This window comes from Mustela nivalis (genome assembly GCF_964662115.1).
Source record: "Mustela nivalis genome assembly, chromosome: 4".
NCBI lineage: Eukaryota > Metazoa > Chordata > Mammalia > Carnivora > Mustelidae > Mustela > Mustela nivalis.
The window spans coordinates 23,719,894-23,740,025 of NC_139023.1; the positions used below are offsets into that span (position 1 = coordinate 23,719,894).

Consider the following 20,132-nt stretch of genomic DNA (forward strand, 5'->3'; position numbering starts at 1 on the left):
GGGACTGGGAATGCCTTCTAATAGCCCCTGATAGGGTTCTTCACAGGGGAGCTCATCATTGCACTTAAAAGTACAATGAAATTCCAGAACATCATTCAAATTCCTAGACTAATCTGGGTCTGAAATGACATGCTAAAGCAAAATACATTTTCCCCCCAAGTAGTTTGCTATTAAAAAGCATTTGTGTCATTTGTGTGGAAATTAAGACCAAATTGCAATATGCTTTACATTTCCAGTGTGGAAAGTTTAGCCCTGAGTCCTGGTCCTGAGGATGGCGCACCCAAATGATAAATGAAACAAACAGGTCATTTGTTGGAAGAGACTGAGCAACTCACTGAGGTGGTATTTGATGGACGGGAGAAAAAAGGCTACAGCAGAATTATTTTTAGAACTTTAGAAGGTGCTTTCATGTGCTTATACCGCAAGTTTAGATTAAGAAGAATCTCAGTCTAGCAGCTTCCTTTTTACTACTCCAAGGACGAGGGCGGGAGGACGCGCTTTCACTGCACTTGGTTATGCGTCTGAATAATAATGAGGTTCTTTCTCCCACAGCAAGGTACCTATTAGTGCAAAACTTCAGTAGCTAGTAGTAATATGACACCTGCACAAAAGCCATCAAGTTAATACCTTCGTCACTAAGCCAGGAAATCCTGTGCTGCACAAATGTACGGTTTTTACAGAGTTACTCAGGCTGTGGTGCTACTTTTCCAGTTGTTGTTTTTCTTTTAAACCATGCATTTACTGCCCTTTGATCTAATCATGGGTATTTTCTTGAACAGACTGTTTTGGTGTAAACTTTATTCCTAAAAATCTTCAGATTCACTTTATTAAAACAGTTCAAACTCAGGCAAACCTTAATCCAGTGTGAGTAACTCCACACGAACGAGGCTACAGCACTGGCCCCCTCTGCGGCGAAGGTCAGTCCATTCATGAAGGAGCTCTACACGTAAATATAAAAATATTTTATTTTCAGATGCTTTCATTTTTAAGGTACTTCCTTGAAAGGCATGTCAAAAGAAGTATTCAATTAAAGTGGTTTCCTATGATTTGAAGGGGAGAGGAGTGGAAACCGCTGTTGCTGGTTACGTAACTGAAAATCTTCATGGCTGTATGTGAAGGTATACACTATCTCCAACAAACTCATTTTCCCCTAAATCTGTTGCTGTGAAATTATATATTGTGACTTCCAAAAGCTCTTCTGCTTTTACTGAAACGCAACAGTTACTGCGCACTGCTATACTGCTTCTTATGTAGTCCAGCTCATCTGTCCCCAACAAAAAGCCACGGATGGTCTCATCTCTTCCTCTGGGGACGTAGGTACATGTGTGAAGCCGTTGGCATATTCTTGGTTAGCTTGCTTGTGAGGCAGCTTGGAGAAGTCTCCTCTACTTGTTAGCAGTTGGTTGGTTTTATAAAGCATCTCAGAAGGCAGACACCGCACTCCCAGGCCTGCCAGAAGGATTTCCTCTTTGAAGATTCATTTTCTCGCGGGGTCTTGCTTTGCTCATTTGGTGAAGACTTTTGGGTGTAAAAACGGAATGCAGAGTTACAAACAGTTTTGCAGAAACTGTGCTTTGGTCCCTAGACTTTGTTGTCCTGAGGAATCGCACCTGTCACCTGGTTTGCATGCTTCATGACTGAGGTTACCTTAAAATAGGAATGGCAGGAAAGCTTTCCTATGCTTTGGATAGGAGACAAATTTGCTTTTGTAGAATTTGTGGCTGAGGAAAGCAGACAGCGCCTGGCTGAAGAAAACATATGTCACCACTAGCCACCAAGTTAAGTTGTGGAGCCCAAAGGTGACAGCCATGGAAATGTAGATCATCAGCTCTGCTAAGTAGTTCGGGGAAGAAACATATTCAAACCAGTCTCCAAAAGGGATTCGGTGGTTACAGTGAATGACCACCCCTGAAACAGAAACAGAAGGCCACCTGAACAAATGAAATTGTAGAAAGAAAATTTACCACTTCAGACCCCAAGTCATTTCCAAAAACTCAGATTGCTGACCTGTGTGCAAACCCATTTCCCGTCACACTTCACGTCAACTTACTATGTATTAAAAAGTTACATGCCTAGGTTACACTATCAACTGAAAATAAGCACAGAGGAAAACCTGTTTCTCCATTAGGCCTCCAAGCTAGTCATTAAGAGTCATTAAGAGGCATGAGTTCAAATCCTGACTCTACCACTCACATGCTGTGGAACTTTAGAAAAGCTGCTTAACAGCTCAGTGCCTCAGTTTCCCCATTTGTAAAGGGAGAATAAGACTGTCCCCAACTCAACTAAGCACTGTGAGACTCTATGTAAAGTTCCCGGAACGGGGCCTGGCACAGAATAAGCACTGGATAAATGCTGAATAGTATTATTCCACTCTTAGTATTTCAAAAAACCTAATGAAAACTGTACCTGTGCTAAGTCAAAACAAGCTAACTAAAAAGTTAAGGGTTTTTTTTTTTTTTTTTTTTTTTTGCTGCGGCTGGAATGACCCTAACTCAGCAGGGTAACGGGAATGTTCACGTGCTGGTTAGGCACGTGTCTGCTGTGCAGGCCCCCAGATGTGGACACAGAATAGAATTACAGAGCGTGAGGGCTAGATGGAGCCGGGGAAGTCTTTCAGCATAACGCTCTCGTTTTACAGAGGGGAAGATTGAGATCCAGAGAGAGGTCTTGTCAAAAAGGAGCATCTGATAGATGAGTCCGTTAATTTAGGGCAGGAGGGGAAAAAATAAAGGAACAGAGATAACTAACTTCTGAGGCTGTGCAATGGCCCCTCACCTGCTTTATTTTTCCTGAGATTGCCGAGAATGACATGGCACTTGTACTGATGGACAGACGACCAGATAAACATCAGCATTCCGAGGATATGGAACCACCGAGCTTGCATCAAGAGATTTTTCCCTATCACATAGACTACAGAAAAAAAGAATTAGCTTATTAGCCAGGCTGCAACATTTCAGAGGCTTGGGGAATGATACAGCTAGTAGAACCATACAGTTAGGAGAACACAATTACCCACTATTTTGTTCCTCGTGACTAGAAAATTATCCTGACCGAATGTACCAGGTCTGGGGGTGGGGGGGGAGCGCTGTCCTGTCGGTGAGGGGGTAGGCTCCTCATCCAGGGGCAGCTTCAGTGGCCCCCGACAGAGAGTGCCACATGGACACGCTCTCCTGCTGCCTCTTTAAATGCTTCAAGCACAGAGGTTGGCTCTGTGTCCTACTCTTGTGATGCACTCTCGTGTGGTGACACTGCTTTCCATTTCTATTTATAAACCTGGTGTTGTGTCTTCTTTCTTATGGTCTACTGTCAGTAAGACACTTTCTAAAGGAATCTCACCCTGAGCTGCCACCCGAAGCCATTCAGGGGAGACACTGAATGCAGAGCACAGACTTGACTGGCTCCAGCCAATGAAGAAAATCACTAGAAGTCACAGCTCACGGTGGGGCTTCCCAAAAGAGAAGAAGTGTAAATTGCAAGACGAAGACACAAACTATCCTTTTCTGATTAGAGAGAACCATGTTAGATTTAGCTCAGAAGTAGAAACACTCAAAGTATCATCTTCCTCTTTCTTCTCCAGCTACCAAGAAGACAGGAAGAATGCAGGTCTTCTGAGGACTGGCATCAGAAAAGCAAATTCAGGACTTCCTTATGATCAGCAGGAAGCAGTCAGGTTAGTCAGGAACTTGACTGAAGAAACAAAGCTGTCCATTGACTGCGTATCGGATTGATGGTGGGGAAGAGCCTAAGGGTCTGGAGCCAAGAGACAGCCCCTACAGAGTTGATTCAGATAAGAGAACCCAAAATATGCGATTCCCTATGGGCACTGGAGGGAGAACTAATGACAGCTAACGACTAATGAGAGTCCACCAATGTCTACATGTGTTAATTTCTTTTAAAAAGCTGTAGTTTACTATAGACTCTTAATGTTTACTAGACTTAGCCATTTAATGAAAAGGTTATGTTTTTACAGGTTAAAAATAAACAAAATATAAAAATAGTTTTAAATTGGAGGGCTTTAAGAGCAAGTCATTTTAGGATTAAAAACTGAAGCAAGTGTTTGAGAGTTCTCTTTGCTGCCAGGTTACCTACTCTGAATCAGAGAAAGTACCTATGAGGGAAAGATTCCCAAGAATAAGTTGGAATTATAATGCAGGAAAGGGGAGGCAAGTGGAAGGCTGAGAATCCAATCTGTGTAGTATTTAGCTCTTTGTTTATTCGTTGTTTACTGACTGAGTGTCTACTGAGCCTGGCATCTCACACAGGGATAGAGCAGTGAGTACGTAAGGTAAGATCTCAGTCCTCAGGAACCCACGTTCCAGTGGCAAGGGACAGACAGAAACTCGTAGGCAAACCGATGACCAAGACAAGTTCAGGTAGAGAGGGCACTCAGGAGAAAATAAAATACAACAGTGTAATGGGAAGTGGCTGAAGGTAGACCCTCTAGACTTTGAAGACCAGGAGATGACGGGGCAGCTTGTAGACATCCTTTCTCTTCCTTTTCACAAGAACCCTCTGAAATCAGGATGCGTCCCTGATTACAGATGAAGGTACTGAGGTTCAGGGTGGTTAAGTAAGCCAGAATTCAGACTCAGTCTATTCCTGTCAGACCCCATGGCTGACACATGCCTGTGTGTTCTCTCTCAGTGAATTCCTGAAACCGGTTTGCCTCATATCGTCCCAAATGCCTGCATATGACTTCTTGAAAGACAAGTAGGTGAAAGAGAGGACAGCTTCAGAAAGGCGTGTCTAGGAAGCTATTTCTGGGAGTGTCTCAGCTGCTTTTTCTTGACTGTTTATTTGGTGGGGAAGGCAGAAGCTGGGGTCACGCTAGCAGAAGAGATACGTAATGCCAACGGAGGCCAACAGACTGAAAGCTAGTGGGTTAGCTGCGTGCTTCGGAAAGCTTCTTTGGGTGGAAATCCTAGCACTGTGCACCATGAATAATAAATAGTTCAGACCTTGATACGGGCTGCACATGAGTGCCACAGCAGAACATTTGGGAGGAAACACTGACTTGATTCAATTCAGGGGAATCAGATGGAGAGATGCTAGCTGAGTGGCTGAAGCCCATAAATAATTCATGAATTAAGAAAAATCATTACTGGGGTGCCTGGGTGGCTCAGTGGATTAAGCCGCTGCCTTCGGCTCAGGTCATGATCTCAGTGTCCTGGGATCGAGCCCCGCATCGGGCTCTTTGCTCAGCGGGAGCCTGCTTCTCTCTCTCTCTCTCTCTCTCTCTCTGCCTGACTCTCCGCCGACTTGTGATCTCTCTGTCAAATAAATAAATAAAAATCTTAAAAAAAAAAAAAAAAGAAAAATCATTACTAAATTGTACTCTAAAGTCATTCCTTAAGCCAAAGAGACCTTGGGGTTGTGCTATAGCGACAGAGAGAGGATGCTCAAGGGGCTATTCTGATGCCGAAATCAAACCTGAGGAGAAAGTTCACTGAGTACTGGAAACATCCAGAATTTGGTCTCTATTTACACGGACAGACAGGACATCCGAAGACTTGAACTAAGAGAAAACAGTCATGAATGCTCTGCCCTGCAGTGTGTGGGCAGAAGGACACCCAAGGCGAAGCAGGGTGACTTCGCCTCAACACTAAAAACTAACGTGAGTCACCCCAAATGACTTGAGTTCTGTGTAAAAAGCACGCATTGTTTTTACAAAAATGATAGTCCTATATGTTAGATCTCCAGCCTCCCTTCCCCCTGCAAAGCACACTTCATTTCCTCCTCATAAACAAAGGTCATGATTTTGCTTCCCTCTTGCCCGGCCAGTGGGAGCTCAGCAATGTTCAGACACAACTCGGACTCTCCACAGTAGGCTTTTGTCCTCTCCCCTCAGGCGGCCTCCCTTGAAGAAAAGCTTTGTTATGATCAGAATCATCCCAAGAACGAAATGGCAACATAATGGCTCTCTACTCCCTCAAATCCAAACGGTTCAAGCCACGCCTTCTCCTCTGGTTTTCTGAGATTTAATACCGTACCACCCTTTCCCTTCCACACACGCACCCGAGGGAGACTGAGCCTTTGGTGGAGCAACTTTGCCAACCCTTTCTCCTGCTCTTGGGTGTTCCTCTGCTTCCTATCCAACTCTTGCCCATACTCCCTCTTTCTTTCCAGAGTAACTCCGCCTGAGGTCACGGACTTCAGTCCCACCAAGGGAGACGCACATCCCAGTTCTTCCTCCTTACAGCAAGCCTCCTCAACACCTGGTACTTGACTGTCTTTACCACAGGCATTAGCGCTTACGTTGGTGTCTCTCAGGTTTTAGCAATTATGTAATAGTTAATGTATATACCCTTGGGCACGTTGACTTTTGCCAAGGCTGGTAGAGTTCAAACTCTTAAATGCAAAGTGGGTTGGGCAGGTCTGTTTTCAAACTTTTGTCAAGCTTGGTGGAGCGCTTTGCCTGAACAGCACTTCACACGCCCAGTGACTCAGCTGACAGACCCCAGGGACCACTCACCATTCCTGCCGTCCATTGGCACTTGGCTGAGCACAGTCAGGCCGGTGAGGACATAGTAGACGAGTCCAAAACAGTACTGCACGACGTGAATCACGGCATTGGAGAAGACACTGACATAGAAGCATTCGAAGAGCCTTCGTAAGCTGTGTAGCCACAGAAATACTAACACTAAGAATGCGGACAGTGCCAGCTCACCCCCTATAATTCAGAATGCAACATGTTAGCATCTCTCTTTCCGGATTAATGCAAAGTCATTATTATTTTTCCTGCTGTTCCATGGAGTATTAAATAAGATTAGAGCTAGGAGAGGGCCCTAGAACATCATCTAGCCTAACACCTTTTTTTTTAAAGTCATGAGGAAGTAAGCCAAGTGAAGTTAAGGAATTTGACTAGAGACAAACTCAGATCTCTGGCCTCCCCATCATTGGAAAGCCTTCTGGTTACATGCATGTCACTGCAAAGGAGTCTGTGCACGCAGAACCTGATGTCTGCGGACTTCTGGTTCCTGGCGCTAACAGCCAGATGAAGATGGTCACGAAGAATGCCCGGATGACCTCTAATAACCCCACCCAGTGGGATCCCTGGGTCAGGGGAGATGAGACACAGGCACCCAGACAGGCAGAAAAGGGGACAGGAACATAGACAGAAGGAAATATGCATTTTTTTCCATATTAAACAAACAAAAAACAAAATCATACTCTCAGGGGACTGTGAGCCTTGAGATCAATCTCTCTACCTGCTTCCCACCCGTCTGCCAAAAGAATTCAGAAGAAGTACTAGTTTTTAAAATGACATAACACCTAGATGTTTTTGTTTTTTAAATGAATGTCACACACACACACAGACACATACACACCCATCATTAGAATTAAGGATACAGTTTAACGAATTTTTTTTTCTTTATTTTTTTTAAAAGATTTTATTTATTAATTTGACAGAGAGAAATTACAAGTAGATGGAGAGGCAGGCAGAGAGAGAGAGATAGGGACGCAGGCTCCCTTGCTGAGCAGAGAGCCCGACGCGGGACTCGATCCCAGGATCCTGAGATCATGACCTGAGCCAAAGGCAGCGGCTTAACCCACTGAGCCACCCAGGCGCCCCCAGTTTAACGAATTTTTACAAATGAAACCAACCTATTCCACCCATACATCCGGCATCCAGATCAAGAAACAGAACACAACCAGCGCTCCCTTGTCTCCCCTCCAGGCACTGCCTCCCCCCAACAAAGGTAAGCCCTATCTAGACTTCTGTCAGTACAGAATAGCACTGCCTACTTTTCTATTTTAAATACAGCAAATCCTAGTTTTAACTCTTTAGGAATAGATTAAAACAAATATACAAATAAAACTCCTCACAACCAACCTTCTAAATTCCAGAACCCCAGCTAGGCCCACAGTAAACAAAGGGAAAGATGACATTTTTAATGGGTGAAGTGGGAACCACTGAGGTCTCTGCCGGTCCCAAATAGGATGTGCATAGTTCTTCCCTCGGGCTGTCATCTTTTGCAACAAGTTCCCCGGGTTATGCAGAAAAGGACTGTTCCCATGGAGCCAGTGGTGGAACAAAGGACAGAGATAGCACCAGGACAATTTGTTTCTAATTCAGCCCCTCACCTTCTCCCTGACACTAAATGAGGCTGCCTTACAGTTTTCACCTTCAATTCCTGCTTTCTAAAATTGTTCCATGCATCCTTTATTTGAGGATGAGTGAGGCGAATTTAAAGGCTATTTTATAATCATCTGTTGATAATCATCAACAACTATTCAGAGCCAATTTTATTATATAACTATTGCTTATAGGATAACTGATATTTTAAACTGGTGATCAAGAGTAATTTCTATTCTGTTTTGGTTCAGCTAGAGAAATGACAAATGTTTCAAGGCAAACCTAATGGAGCCCAAGAGCTTTCGCACAGTGTAAAGACTTCTGCATAAATATATCGATAGCACTAAAAATATCAGAAGGAGCACAGCCAGTCTTGTACACAGCACAGCACTCGCTGGGAAGGCAGGGATGAAGAGCAGACTCTTGGTCGCTGTGATCTCAGTGAAGGACATGGAGACATCCCCGTGGCCACCGGGTTAGGAAGCACGCAGAATTTTTTTGGCCTCACCCTCCACTTCCGGGGCCCACACAGGAGGAGACTAGAGTGACTGTGAAATACCAGGAACAGCTCCCTGCAGGCAGGAAAGGCAGGAACAGGACGACACGGTTCTAACTAGCCCATGGAGTTGTACCTTGGAACTGGGCAGCCCCGAGAATTCTGAGCAGACCGTGAAGCCAGTTTGGAAAAGGCACTCCCAGGAACAGAGACTGAGTAAGGTGCCAAAGCAGGAAGCCGTTCCACAGCACTGAGATGATGTAGAAGTGAGAAAAGTACCTGCAAGGTGAAACCAGTTAGGCAATCATCAGAGGAGGTCCTCTTTAAAGCATTAAGCAGAAAGACTATTTTTAGACTCTGGAGCCTCTTTTCCCGTTTCCTAAAGTGTACTTTTGTTTTTTTAATAGAACCCGAATCCTGCAGACGTTCAGACTTTTAAAATCTGCTTTCAAAGGATGGGACCAGTTAACTCCGGAAAAAGAGGCCACCTGAGGTTAACGAGACCGTGATTGACCTTGTCAAACCCGGAAAGAGGGTCAATTAGCAACCTTTCTTATCTCTGGGTGAGAGGATTGGCTCAGGTTCCAACAGAGGGGGCACCAGACCCTGGCAAAGAGAACCTAGGTTGTGCCAACAGAAGCCAAATGTGTGAAAGATTTCTAAATCCTGGGCAATGTTGCTGCAACAGCCAGAGAGCCTGTTACACAAGATTTACAAAACCACAAGCTCTCGGGGCTGCCAGAAGCCTTAAAGGTTTTCTGATTCAGTGTTTTTCCGAAATTGTGTTGACCAAATTACTTTATAATAGCATGACTTGAACTCATAAAACGAGGAACCAAATCCTGATGGTTACACCTTTCATCAAGTACAGTGCCTATTCTGTAATCAACACAGTTACAAATGAAATACAAGTAAAACCAGCACCAATGGACACCGAAGTTAGCAAGGTCCCCTTAATGTGAAGGAGGATGCTGGTTTACCCAAAGGAGGTCACCTACTGCGGCACAAAGGCCTAACAGGTTCTTCTGAGGTCCCTTTACCCATCCTTCTCCTACTTTTCTTTATTTAGGTAAATTCAAAATCTTTCTGACTCTGCAGGCTGTCCTCCGTGGCCTTCAACACATCACTTTGTATCAAGCCTCTTCCTTGTCACAACAAAATAGACCGAGCTCAGGGATTCTTCTTCCAGAAGATCCAGAGGATTGTATCAGACTTGACAGCAGTCCCCACCCCATCCACCCCAGACCCTGCCCACAATCAGGTCTGACAAATACTGATCTCATCTGATCATTCCAGAGCAACCCATTTAATTCTCCTGACTCCTGTTACAAATTCTATCACTAGATCTGCCCTTGCCGAGCTAGCCTGTTGTTCCTCATTCCGATCTTCTCCAGGCTCAATAGCTTAGTTTCCGCCAAAGTTCATCCTTATATTTCCAGTACTCCCTTCCCTACCTGGCCACCGGTTTTTGGTTGCCTTCCAGGGTCTTTCTTAAGACATGCTTCCTAGAACTGAGCCCAGGTGTGGTCTGAGTTGCAGGAGCAAGGCAGAATGTCAGCAGCACCTTGCTCTGAAGGCTTCCATGTAAAGGAGAGGGGTTGACTTCTGAAAAGCATCTTCTGGGCCAGCCACTCTACCTACTTCATTTCTTCACAAGTATTTATTGAGAACTTAGAACGTGCTGGGCAATGTTCTAGGATCTGGGAACTCAGCAGGGAGCAAAGAGACCAGGTCTCTGCCTTGATGTTTACCCTCAGCATATGGTCAACGAATCAACCTATAGACATGTAACATAATACTGGTTTAGGGGGCAGAGACGGTGCAGAGGGGAGGCCAAGGGGGTCAAAGATGGCCTCTCTGGAAGTGATATTGGCTAGAATGAATAGCCTTAGTGAGCGTCTATGGGAAAGAATTTTCAAGGTAGAGGAAATGACAACCACATAGGCTCTGAGGAACAATAAAGGCCACATGTGTGCAAAAGCAGTTGCTGTAGGGTCTTATAAGGACCTGGCTTTTATTCAGTGTGACAGGGAGCCATGTGTGCAGAGTGACTTAAATAACAGGTTTTAAAATCCTTCTGGCTAATGGAAAAGTTCGGGAAATTGATAGTGGTGATGGCTGCACAGCAATGTGAATGTATACAACACCAATGAACTGTACACCTGAAAAGGGTTAAAATGTTAAGTGTTACGTCATGTATATTTTACACACACACACACACACACACACACACACACACACACACACACAGCATTGCTTATTCACTTCACTCTCTTTAAAGTTAGAAAAAAAAATACCTCTGGTAAGTTGGCAGAAACAATTCTGCCTAACAAAAAGTTCACTTGGTTATTTTGTGGCAGGTGAGAAAAGGAAGGCTCAGATGTTAAGTTACATATCCAAGGTCACACAGTAAGTGGCAGCATTTAGCTCCAAACTCAGCTCTATGACTCTGAAGTTAAAATCACCCAGTAGCTCGCTCTTTCTTTCTTTCTTTCTGCTAAAGTAGGTGCTACGGCCAGCGTGGAGTCTAACACGGGGCTTGAACTCTTAATCCTGAGAGCAAGATTGGAGCTGAGAACAGTATTTGGACACTCAACCAGCTGAGCCATCCAGATGCCCCCACACCGCTATACCTCTAATTCATGCAACCTAGACCCAATGAACCTGAACTTTTCTGTCTCTGGATCACATAGGTCAATTTATACCACATTAAAAGGCCCCTTTAGCCTCCAACAACAGATCTAAGAAGTCTACCCCTTTTGTTTTAGACATTCTCCCTCTTTTTCCTCCCTTGGCACTTTACTTAACTGCAGCACTGTTTTCCAAGCCTGTGGGAAGAGGGATAAAATGATCCTTATGGTAACACAGGACTTGGCACCAAGCAAGCACTGCTTTAATAAATATTTCAGGGCTAATTAGAAGCTAGGGACTGCTCTAGGGTTGCAACAACGAAAACAACAGATAATCCAGCCCTTATGGCACTTATACTCACACACACAAAAGTAAAATTCATTGTATTCCACCAGGCAGTTACTGTTACTGAGAAAATGAAAGCCAGGAAGAGAAGAAGAAATATGGGGGCGGGGGAGTCATGGTGGTGGTAGAATTATACTTTTAAACAGGGTGGATAGGCAATACCTCACTGAGAAGGTAATATTTGAGTAGAATTATAGGAAGTAAGGACATAAACCATGTGTGTGGCTATATGGGGAAAGAGCTTTCTAGATAGAGGGAACAGGCAGTGCAAAGGCCCTGAGGTGAGAAAGAAGACTAGCAGAGAGGCCTACAGGGCTGTACTGGCACCACATGGGGGTTAACTATAGGTCACAAAGTCAGTGAGGTGATGGGAACAAAACAGTATAAGGTCTTGGGCTCTTCCTGTGAGTAAGGTGGAAACCACTGGATGATTTTGAGCCAGGAGGCAGGATCTAATAATACAGGTTTGCAGATAGCTGAGACTGATCCAAGGCCCCATTATGGGAGTTATGGGGTTAACTAAGAAGTGAACTAATGTTTACTGGTTCTGACTAGGTGCCTGGCCTGTGCTAAGTACTTTAATGTCGTCACCACCTATATAGCAAAGAGGTGTTATTATACAAGCAAGCCTTTTGCCTGGACCATCATAACAGCCTCTTACTCAGTCTTCTCCACACAATGGCTAGTCACCCTTTCAAAAACAGGAATCACACCATGTCACGCCTCCTTCCCTGTCCTAAAGAGTTCAGCGGCTTTCCATACACTCGGAATAAAATCTCCTCTCCACCGTGGCCCTGGAGAGCCAGCCTGGCCTCCCCCAGTGAGCTCATCTCCTGCCCCACCCCTCCCTTACCATCCTCTCCAGTTTTGTCACTGTCACTGTCACAACCACCCTACTTTGCTCGTGATCAAGTAATCCTGCTCGATTTCCTCTGATGCACTTATTACCGTCCAAGATTACCTTGTTTTGTAAGATTTGTTTACATATTTACTGCCTGTTTGATAAGAACAAAAGCTCTTGGCACGTAAGTACTCTATAAACCTTTTGTTAATCAACAAACTAAACCTAAACCCTGTTTTTCTTAAATTCATTCAAGACAGAGTGATCAAGGACCTTATTATTTGTCAGGCACTGAACCAGGGATATGGTAACAAACAAGACAATGTAAACTTATGGCCAGTTTATAGTCTAGAGCAAGGGTTCTTAACACTTTTCCTCCCTGGCCTCCACTGGCAGTCTGGGGAAGGGAACTGGCCACTTCTCAAAATGTTACTTCGATCATAAAATACATAGGGATTACCAAGGAAATCAATTATATTGAAATATAGGTAACACAACTACTAGAAAAAGAAATTTGCAATACAGTAATATATGTGCTTAATTACTGTATCAAATAACAAGATCTAGGGATTCATCCTTGTGGTGATGAAAATATTTTGATGTCTCTTCAATATTTTTAATGTGATATAAAAAATCTTTCACCATATTGCAAGTACTGCTAATTCTACCATGGTTCATTAAATACATTTATCATTAAGGAAATGCTAAATTTTGGCCAGAGATTAGTGAAATAAAGATGTAATTTTTTTTCTAACTCAGGTTTGCCCTGAATTCTGTGCACAGGTCCCCTGGTTATGACTGCTGCACCCCTGGAGAAAAGTCTGGATGGTTCTTTGCTTCCAGAGCTCAATTCAATTGCAAGGCTTTGATACCATTTTGAAACTTAGAAGCAGAAGTACTTCTATACACATTACACAAGTCAAAAGCATTCTGACTCACGTTGACATCACCTATTTATTCAGATTTTCTCAGAAATTAACAATCTACGAACCAAAAGGAAAACAAGAAAAGTACCATCACCTTAATTTAGGGAAAAAACCCTACCCAACAGTGGTAATGGAATTGAACATGCCATGAACTGATTTAAGGTTTTATTCTTGCCTCCTTAGGAAAAACTAACCCCAAACAAAATTATGTAAGCACCATTTTAGATGCAGAAATGTGAATGCAGAAATATGATTTACAGCTGCCTCTAAGTATAAAAATTACAGGTTCACTTTTAAGAGTACAACTGAATTCTGCACAAGGAAAAATATTTAAATATAGTATCTAGGCACATTTGTCTTTCTTTCTTGGCCTGGACTTGCTCTATCTTCTTCCAATACTAAAAGAAATGGTTTAAATTAAAAAAAAAAAAAACCCAAAAATGAAAACAAAACATCATTTGGACATCATGGGAGGTTCTAATCTAGAATTCTAGAAGAAGAAAAGGGTGTAAATTATGGGAGAAATTACAACAAGCCCAAAGAGTAGTAATGAATAAAGGAAAGGGACCAGGTCTGTTTTCTTAGCTGTCATCTAATCAAGTGCTTGAGCACTAACAGCTGGGGAACAGGAGCCAGAGAAACAGCGGAGTGCAGGGAATGACTTGAAATGTGTCCTTTAATCTAGGGACATCAATCTCCTTTTCAAAATTCAGAAAAACAATATGTTAGAATTCACACTAAGAAATATTTTTGCTTCACTTTATAACAGTAAAAAATGATAATCTGGGAATGCCATTGCTATAAAGCCCAAAAGGCTGTACTGCAATCAAACTTGATTAAAAATAGGATAATGGCTAATGTTTGCTTAAAAAGAGCCTCTAATAAATACAGGGTTTGACTAATTCGTCCTAAATACTTCTACCTCTTCCCAGGGCCTCATTCCCTTTCCTCTTCCTGTGAATGTCCTACATCTTCCTTCTCAGTGTTAACACCTGAGGAATCTCTCTCCCAACAGACCAAAGTGGGGGCGATTATCCACGTTTCAGAATCCAAGTTACGCTCAGCCGCATTCTTGTCTGTGGACCTGGGACCCTGTCTCTGAGAGGTTCAAGCGATAACCCTGGGGTTTTAATACATTTGAAACCTTATCACGTTCCTCCAGATACCTTCCTACATGTTCAACTTTCGATGCACCTTCAAGACAGAAGAGCCACTGCTGTTCTCCTACCGTCTAGAAGTGCTTGGCTGACTCTTCTCAGCTATGTTCTGAATTCAAAGCAAAACAATAAAAAACCCCAAACAAAAGCAAACTACAAGTCTTTACAATTCTGAAAGACCCCTACTTAATTAAGCCCTAACGATTTAGATTTAATCTTTCATTGAACTTGGTTATGAAACCTGTTGAAAGTCAAAGCTTCGGGGTCAGTCTCGACAAAAATGTGCAGTCCTGGGCCAAGGCGCTAGGGAGGAGGGTCGGTGTGGCCGAAGGAGGTGCTGCCCTGTGACCAGCGGCTCGCCCCTCGTCCTGACTTCGAAGGTCGGAGACAATCGAGAGAAGCACAGGCGAAGGGCGGGCCTGCCTTCAAGTCTACAAGTGAGTGACCTCAAGTTAGATCGAGCCCTACAGTGCAGGGGAGGGCGAAAAGGAAACGTTGGGACCAAAAGGCTATAACCTGACACCGGGTGACCAGGCCTACATTCGGAAGCGCTACTTCCCCCCAGGGGAAGACTCGGTGCGGCCACACGTTCACGTTCACGCGCGGCTCAGCATCCTCGGTGCCCGCGGGCTCTTGGGGCATTTCGGCCCCCCGGGCCACGACGCGGACGCGGCTGTGCCCCCAGAGACCCGCCGAGGCCCGCCGCGCCCGGAGACCTGTCAGGGCCTCCCGGGCCCGGGCCGCGCCGGCCCCGCGCCCGCCTCTGCTGCCCCCTGCCGGCTGCCGGAGCCGGGCGCCCCGGGCTCTCCGCGCCTCGGCTTCCCGGGCTCGAGCCGGGGCGCGGTTACCTCTTGGGCACATCAAAGACCCGGCAGGCGGCCGGGCGCGACGGCCCCTCACGCTTGGTTTTCCCATAGCGGATCAGGTCCTGGAAAAGCGCGCAGCCCGGGAGCAGGCCGGGCGGCACTAGCTGCAGCAGCAGGGTCAGCAGGAAGGCGGCGGTCAGCGTGAGCCACAGAGCGCGCAGCGGGTTCAGCGCCCAGAGCTCGGCCACGACCCAGGGAGCCATAGCCGACGCGCCGGGCCTCCGGGCTCCCAAGGGCCAGAACCACCCGCCAGGGCTGCAGCGGCCGCTCGCGCGCCGCACACCAGGTGGGCGGGACGTCGGTGACGCAGCGCGGGACGCGGACGTGCGCGGCCCCGCCCAGGACACGCCCAAGGGGCGGGGTCACGCTAGCGCTCAGCGGTTGTCCTCAGTCTCTGGTCTGACTCGCGGACCTGTAGGAGAACCCCAAAAGATGATTCAGCGATGTGGTGCGAACAGCTGCAAGCCTGGTTGCTGCATTTTTCAGTGGAAAAATGGAAACAATCCTGAATGGTGCACTTTATTTAGTTAAGTTGTGTTGCAATAACACGTTGTAATATCATGCAGACATTAACATGGTAATGATGAAGGCGGTAGAAACTCGGAACGCAGTTTAGGATAGCAGGAACAGGAGGTTAAGTGAAAATAAGTCGACTGTAAAATACGTGGCTGTGATTGCAAACAACCATATGGTCCTTCTGGCTGGGAAATGAGGGCTTTTCGTATGACTTAGGATCTCTTCGGCAGGAGTCACCCCTTCATTTTTCTTCATTGTTTTTAGGTTGACACCGCAAAAATGCAGCTGGTCTTTCTAGGACATCTTTCCAGACAAGCTACTTGCAGGGACCAAGCTTCCTGGGTGACAGAGATTCTCTTTTAATTCTTTGACTTGGGAAAGGTTGCAAAGCAAGACAGGGGTGTGTGTGTGTGTGTGTGTGCACGCGCATATGTCTGTAAGAAAATAGGAAATATTGACGCTAGAAGGAAAAGTCATCTTTCTTTTCCTCTCACTGTCTCTCTCTCCGTTTAGATCTTAGCCAAAAGAGTGTACAGCTCACATTCAGACAAACCTCCTGTGGAGGGCAGTGGCTGAACAGGAAGTCACAAGTCAAACCCTACTGAGAGCATTTGTGTATGTTTGAATCCTTTCAGGAGTGAATTATTTCATAAGTGGAAAACCAAGCTAACGTCTGTTAGAGAGATCATTACCAATAAGCATAAGCCAGTTTTTACCTTTCTTCATTTAATTACCAGTGCTATATGATAAACAAATCTCTGGCTTTGCCAGCAGTAAATGACCATGCAGTTCTACTAGTTGTTCAGGCCAAAAACCTTGCACTCAACCTTGATTCCTCTCTTTCTCTCACAGCCTAACTACAATTAGCAAATGCTGGTGGTTGAGCCTTCAAATTTGAAACCCAAATTCAATCAATTCAGTGAAACCTTTGTCAGTGCTTTACTACAGACCCCAGCCAGCTCAATAAGTAAGAAAAAGAAAGGAAAGTTCTAAGGACTGCAAAATAAGAAATAAGCTGTCATTATTTGGAGATAGTCAGAAACTCCAATAGAGTCTAAGAGAAGATATTAGAACTCACTGGACATTTTGGTAAGGTTGCTGAATACCAAAATCAGTTTATAACTGTTGATCATTTTATTTCCCAGCAAAACCAGAAGATAAATGTTTTAAAGATTTGATTTTAAATAAAATACTATGTTTAGGACTAAATCTCATAAGAAATAGGCAAGTCTTTTTCAAAGAAAAGAAAATCATACTGGTATTATAAAGGACATATCTAAAATGAAAGCTATACTAAGCTCACAGACTGGTTAAGATGATAATTTTCCCCAAAGTGATTTACGGAATAGATATAATCCTGATTAAATCCTAACTTTTTGTGGAACTTAGCAAGTTGATTCTAAAATTTATATGGAAGGAGCACCTGGGTCGCTCTGTCAGTTGAGTGTCAGATTCTTGCTTTCAGCTCAGGTTATGATCTTGGGATCATGAGATTGGGCCCCACCTTGGGTTCTGTGGTCAGTGGAGTGTCTGCTTGAGATTCTCTCCCTCTCTCTCTACCCCTCTCCCTGCTCTCACTCTCTCTCTCTTTCTCTCTAAAGTAAATAAATAAATCCTTAAAAAATTTTATATGGAAGTCAGAAAGGCTAAAGATGGCCAAGGCACAGTTGAAGATGAAGGAGAAGATTGGAGGCTCACTCTATGAGACATGGAAGCTACCAAAGCTATAGTAGTAATGACGTCTGTATGGTATGGAAGTAGGGATAGACAACAGACAATGGTGCATGGTGGAGAGCCCAGAAACAAATCCCTATTATACATTTGACAGTATGATTGAGGTTGTGTGATACATCAGTTGGGAAAGGATGTACTTATAATAAGTGAGGCTAGGACAAATGTGTAAACCTCAGGAGATAGACAAGGGTGGTGACAGGGAAGTAAGAGAAAGAAATAGGACCCCTTCCTCACTCCATGAGTAAAAAAATCAATTCCAAGTGGATTAAAGACCCAATGTGTAAGGCAAAATTAAATCTAGAAGGTAACATAGGAGACTACTTTCTCCTGTATCTTCTAGAAGGTTGTATAAGAAACTGATCTCATGGTAGGAAAGTTCCTTCCCCCCAAGATATAAAAAACAACTAGGGGTGTCTGGGTGGCTCAGTGGGTTGAGCTGCTGCCTTTGGCTCAAGTCATGATCCCAGGGTCCTGGGATCGAGCCCCGCATCGAGCCCCGCATAGGGTTCTCTGCTCAGCAGAGAGCCTGCTTCCCCCCCTTCTCTCTGCCTACTTGTGATCTCTCCCTCTCTCTCTGTCAAATAAATAAATAAAATCTTTTAAAAAAATGCTCTTAAAAAAAAAACTAGAAGACATCAGTACATTCTACAACATTAAAATAAAAATCTTATTTTAAATAAGAGAGTGAAATAGAGTGAAATACAAGGCACAGAATGGGGAAGGGTATTTGTTATACATATAATCAATATAGGATTAAATAAAAAAAATTTTTAATGCAAATAAGAAAAAAAAAAGACAGGCAACTTGATAGAAAAATGGGTAAAAGACTTGAGTGGGCACTTTCCCAAAGATACTCAGATTACTAAGAACATACAAAAATGTGATCAATCACATGAATAATCAGGGAATTGAAAATTAAACTAAAATAAAATATAATATTACATCAGAATGGCTAAAATTAAAACAACTGAGATACTGAGTGTTGAAGTTCTAGAGCAGCTAGAATCATTGAACAGTGCTGAGGCAGGATAAATTGTTACAACCACTTTGGGAAGCAGGTTGGCATTAGCTAGCAAAGTTGAAGATACCATATTTATGACTTAGTACTTCCACTCCCGGATGTATGTTAGAGCAAGACACATGCATGTGCTCCAGGAGAGGTAGACAATAATATCCAAAGGACATTCATGATAGTTCAAAACTGGAAACAACCTAAATGTCTATCAGCAATAGAATTTGCAGACCATTTGCAGACCACCCAATATTCTAGCATGATTGCAAGGAACATAATATAGCTCCATGCGAAATGGACAAATCTTACCAACAATGTTGGGTGAGAAAAGGCAAGACACAAATTATACACTGTATAATCCTACTTACATAAAGTTTAAAAGTACGAAAGAAAAGCAAAAACATGATTGTTATAAAAAGCAGTTCTCTTTTTTAAAAAAATTAACATATAATGTGTTATTTGTTTCAGGGGTACAGATGTGTGATTCATCAGTCTTACATAATTCACAACTCTCACCATACATAGCACATACCCTCCCCAACGTCCATCACCCAACCACCCATCATCGCTACCACCTCCCACCCCTCCAGCAACCCTCCTGAGATTAAGAGTCTCTTATAGTTTGTCTCCCTCTGGTTTCATCTTGTTTCATTTTCCTTCCCTTACTCTATGACCCTCAAGGCAGGTCACTTTCAAGGGAGAGAAGTTTGTGTTTGGTAAGGAATTTGCATGAGAGACTTCTGGGGTACTGGTGGTGTTCTATTTATTGACCTGTGTGGTGTTTATTTTACATAGGTGTTTACTTTATAATTACTGTTATGCTGTATACTTGTGTTTCATGTACTTTTATGTATTTTTATTGCTCTTCACAATAAAAAGTATTAGAAAAGCATATTCATAATCTGATCATTTCTTACCAAGTCATTCCTGCTACCCGGGTCCAAGCCACTTTCATCTCTCCATTGTATTATTATAATAGCTTCCTAACTAGTATCCTACTTCTACTCCTTGTCCCCCTTACAATCTATTCTCAGCACAGTAGCCAGAGTAATCTTGTCAGAAATGTTAGTAAATCATGTCATCCCTCTGCTGAAAACTCTCTACCTGTCTGCTTTTTATATGTTTACCTTAGATGCAGTTTCCAGGGCAATGGTTCTATCTTTTCATTTAGTTGTCTTTCTCAACTGAAAAAACAACATAAATAATTGGTCCAAGCTTTTGATACTTCTGCCTGGCACAACCAAATGCCAAACTACTTGGAAGAGATTGTCAGAGAAAAAGAACTCCTACTAAAGATGGGTTCGTAAAAAGGTACTGAGTTCATATGGAATCAATCTACTAGGAGTGACAAAAATCAGGAATACAGAACTCTAAGAAATTGAAATAACTAAATCACAGTCTGAAAGGTATAAAATTAGTACATTAAAAATGATCAAAGACACAATAAAAAGAAAAGAATCAAATCCCTAGAAATAATGCACTATTGGAAAAGACCAGGCAAGTTTTATAGATGCATATGTAAGTTCTAGAA

General features: G+C 43.6%; 1 protein-coding gene across 1 annotated transcript; it reads right to left on the minus strand.

Annotated features, from left to right (window-relative positions):
• Window positions 1-947: 947 nt before the first annotated feature.
• SRD5A3 (steroid 5 alpha-reductase 3) lies at window positions 948-15,639 on the minus strand. The gene is made up of 5 exons (XM_082728036.1): window positions 15,322-15,639; window positions 8,710-8,852; window positions 6,473-6,670; window positions 2,776-2,910; window positions 948-1,908 (listed from the first exon to the last, which is right to left on the minus strand). Exons 1-5 carry the CDS (start codon window positions 15,540-15,542, stop codon window positions 1,649-1,651), a joined length of 957 nt encoding a protein of 318 aa, XP_082584162.1. The 5' UTR covers window positions 15,543-15,639; the 3' UTR covers window positions 948-1,648.
• Between the last annotated feature and the right edge of the window lie 4,493 nt (window positions 15,640-20,132).

Coding starts and splice junctions, on each gene's coding strand:
- SRD5A3 (XM_082728036.1), bottom strand. CDS start 15,542: ATGGCTCCCTGGGTCGTGGCCGAGCTCTGGGCGCTGAACCCGCTGCGC. Junction 2,911..6,472: donor GCCAATGGACGGCAGGAATG/GTGAGTGGTCCC, acceptor TTTTTTCTGTAG/TCTATGTGATAGGGAAAAAT. Junction 1,909..2,775: donor TCTCAGGAAAAATAAAGCAG/GTGAGGGGCCAT, acceptor TTTCTGTTTCAG/GGGTGGTCATTCACTGTAAC.